This window comes from Chrysochloris asiatica, unplaced genomic scaffold (assembly GCF_000296735.1).
Source record: "Chrysochloris asiatica unplaced genomic scaffold, ChrAsi1.0 scaffold00424, whole genome shotgun sequence".
Taxonomy (NCBI): domain Eukaryota; kingdom Metazoa; phylum Chordata; class Mammalia; order Afrosoricida; family Chrysochloridae; genus Chrysochloris; species Chrysochloris asiatica.
In genome coordinates this window covers 262,834-264,545 of record NW_006408942.1, presented here as the reverse complement: position 1 = coordinate 264,545, position 1,712 = coordinate 262,834, and the positions used below count along the sequence as shown (strand labels likewise).

Sequence of the window (1,712 nt, the reverse complement as noted above, 5' to 3'; positions counted from 1 at the left end):
GAAATGTTTTATTATATCTATTTCACCACAATACATTTAAATGTATGTGTGTGTGTTGTTCTTGATTTATCCCACCACATAGAGGACCTCAGTGGTCCTGGACAGGCCCTGGAATCAGAAAGACCTGGTGGTGTCCAGGTTCCTATCCCTGTCACTTGACCATCTATTCATCAGCCACCTAATTCTCCAGGCCAACATCCATTCACCTCTTCACTACCCACCAGCCAGCCATCATTCATGCATCCTTCATCCATCACCCACTTAACAGTCACCTATCTGCCTATCAATATATAGTCACCATTCATCCATCCATCAGTCCATCCACAATCCATCAATCACCTCTAATCATTTAGCCAATCAATTAACCACCCACCCACCTATCCATTACTCACTAACCATCCACCATTCATCTATCCATCCATTCACCCACCTATCCACCTATCCATGGGAGTCATCAGCACCTTTCTGTCCCTGTCCAAGTGGACAGGTGCCTGTGTGTCCCTGCGGGTCCCAGTTGGAATGAAGAGAAAGATGACGTTAGCCCCTACCCGACAGCCCCTGACTGCGATACTACAGGTGAGGTGTGCACAGGGACAGGGCAGCAGCAGGAACTGACCGCCCAGCCCTGGGAAGCCCTGAGGGTCCTGTTGGGATAAAGACTCACACTGCATACACACTGGGCTTGGGACAAGATGTATTTGGTGCCGGGGTTTCAAAAGCGTGGCTTTGACTTTTAAATGCCGTTTTCTCTGTATTTATGGCCTTTGTCTTCTGAGGGCTCTTTTTGACTTTATTTATATTTTCCTCTTGGTATTGAAGAAATCCGAAAGTCCGATCATGCCGTTCTTTCTAAACTCTCTGGATTGGAAACAGAAGGGACGCTTGTTAGCAATTCCTCACAGACATGGGGGACCATGCTGAGTTCCACCTTGACAAGCGGCCACTGTGGACTCTCCCCTCCCGGGAGAAAGCTAGGCCCTGATACAGAGACAGCCCTGCATTTAGAGATTCTTCTCTAAGGAAAACGCAGGCCTTGGTGGTGGACCTAGGTCCAGGCAAGCTTGCAGGAGCCGGGCACTGAACACGCATGCTCTTCTTACTTCTTTTCTCTCTCTCACTCTGTCCCCGCCTCCTTTGTGGATGTTGATGGGAACAGGATGCTCAGTGTCCACGTCCCTGCACTTCTGAGTCCACATGAGAGCACTTCTGCCTCATGTGATAAAAGTTAATGGGGCACAGCCAACGGTGGGCCTAGAGAGCAAGTGTCCCCGCCAGCTGGGCTGGCGTGAGGAAGGGTCCAGGGGAGGAACTTTCTCTGACCCTCCTCATACACTGGAACCCTCGTAACTGGCAGCATCTGAGAGATGGAGAACAAAGGCCCCCTGGGTGATCCCTTGCGCATGGGAAGGGGCCAGGCCAGTCCTGCTCTCCACCACCTCACAGAACTGCCAGTCAGCCTGGCAGCCACGGCAGGCGGCCTCAGGGTAGGCGACAGACAGGTGGCCCAGGACCCAACACTGCCCCGAGAAGGGGGGCAGAACCCGGAACCCTGATGCAAGCAGACAGGTGTGCACAGGTGTCCTCGAAGTCCTGGCTGGGGGCGGGGAGGGGGGAGCTGCAAGGAGTGTGCTGCTGCTGTCTAATGTCTCAGAAGGCAGGTGTGCAGGTGTGTACACAGTGTGTAACAGTGTGAGTGTGTGTACACAGTGTGT

General features: G+C 52.5%; 1 protein-coding gene across 1 annotated transcript in view; it reads right to left on the bottom strand.

Annotated features, from left to right (window-relative positions):
• Positions 1-733: 733 nt before the first annotated feature.
• ROPN1L (rhophilin associated tail protein 1-like) overlaps positions 734-1,712 on the bottom strand; it is an 11,308-nt gene continuing 10,329 nt past the window's right edge. The window contains 2 exon segments of the mRNA XM_006876900.1: positions 734-784; positions 786-858. Of these exon segments, the coding sequence (XP_006876962.1) occupies positions 734-784; positions 786-858 (124 nt within the window).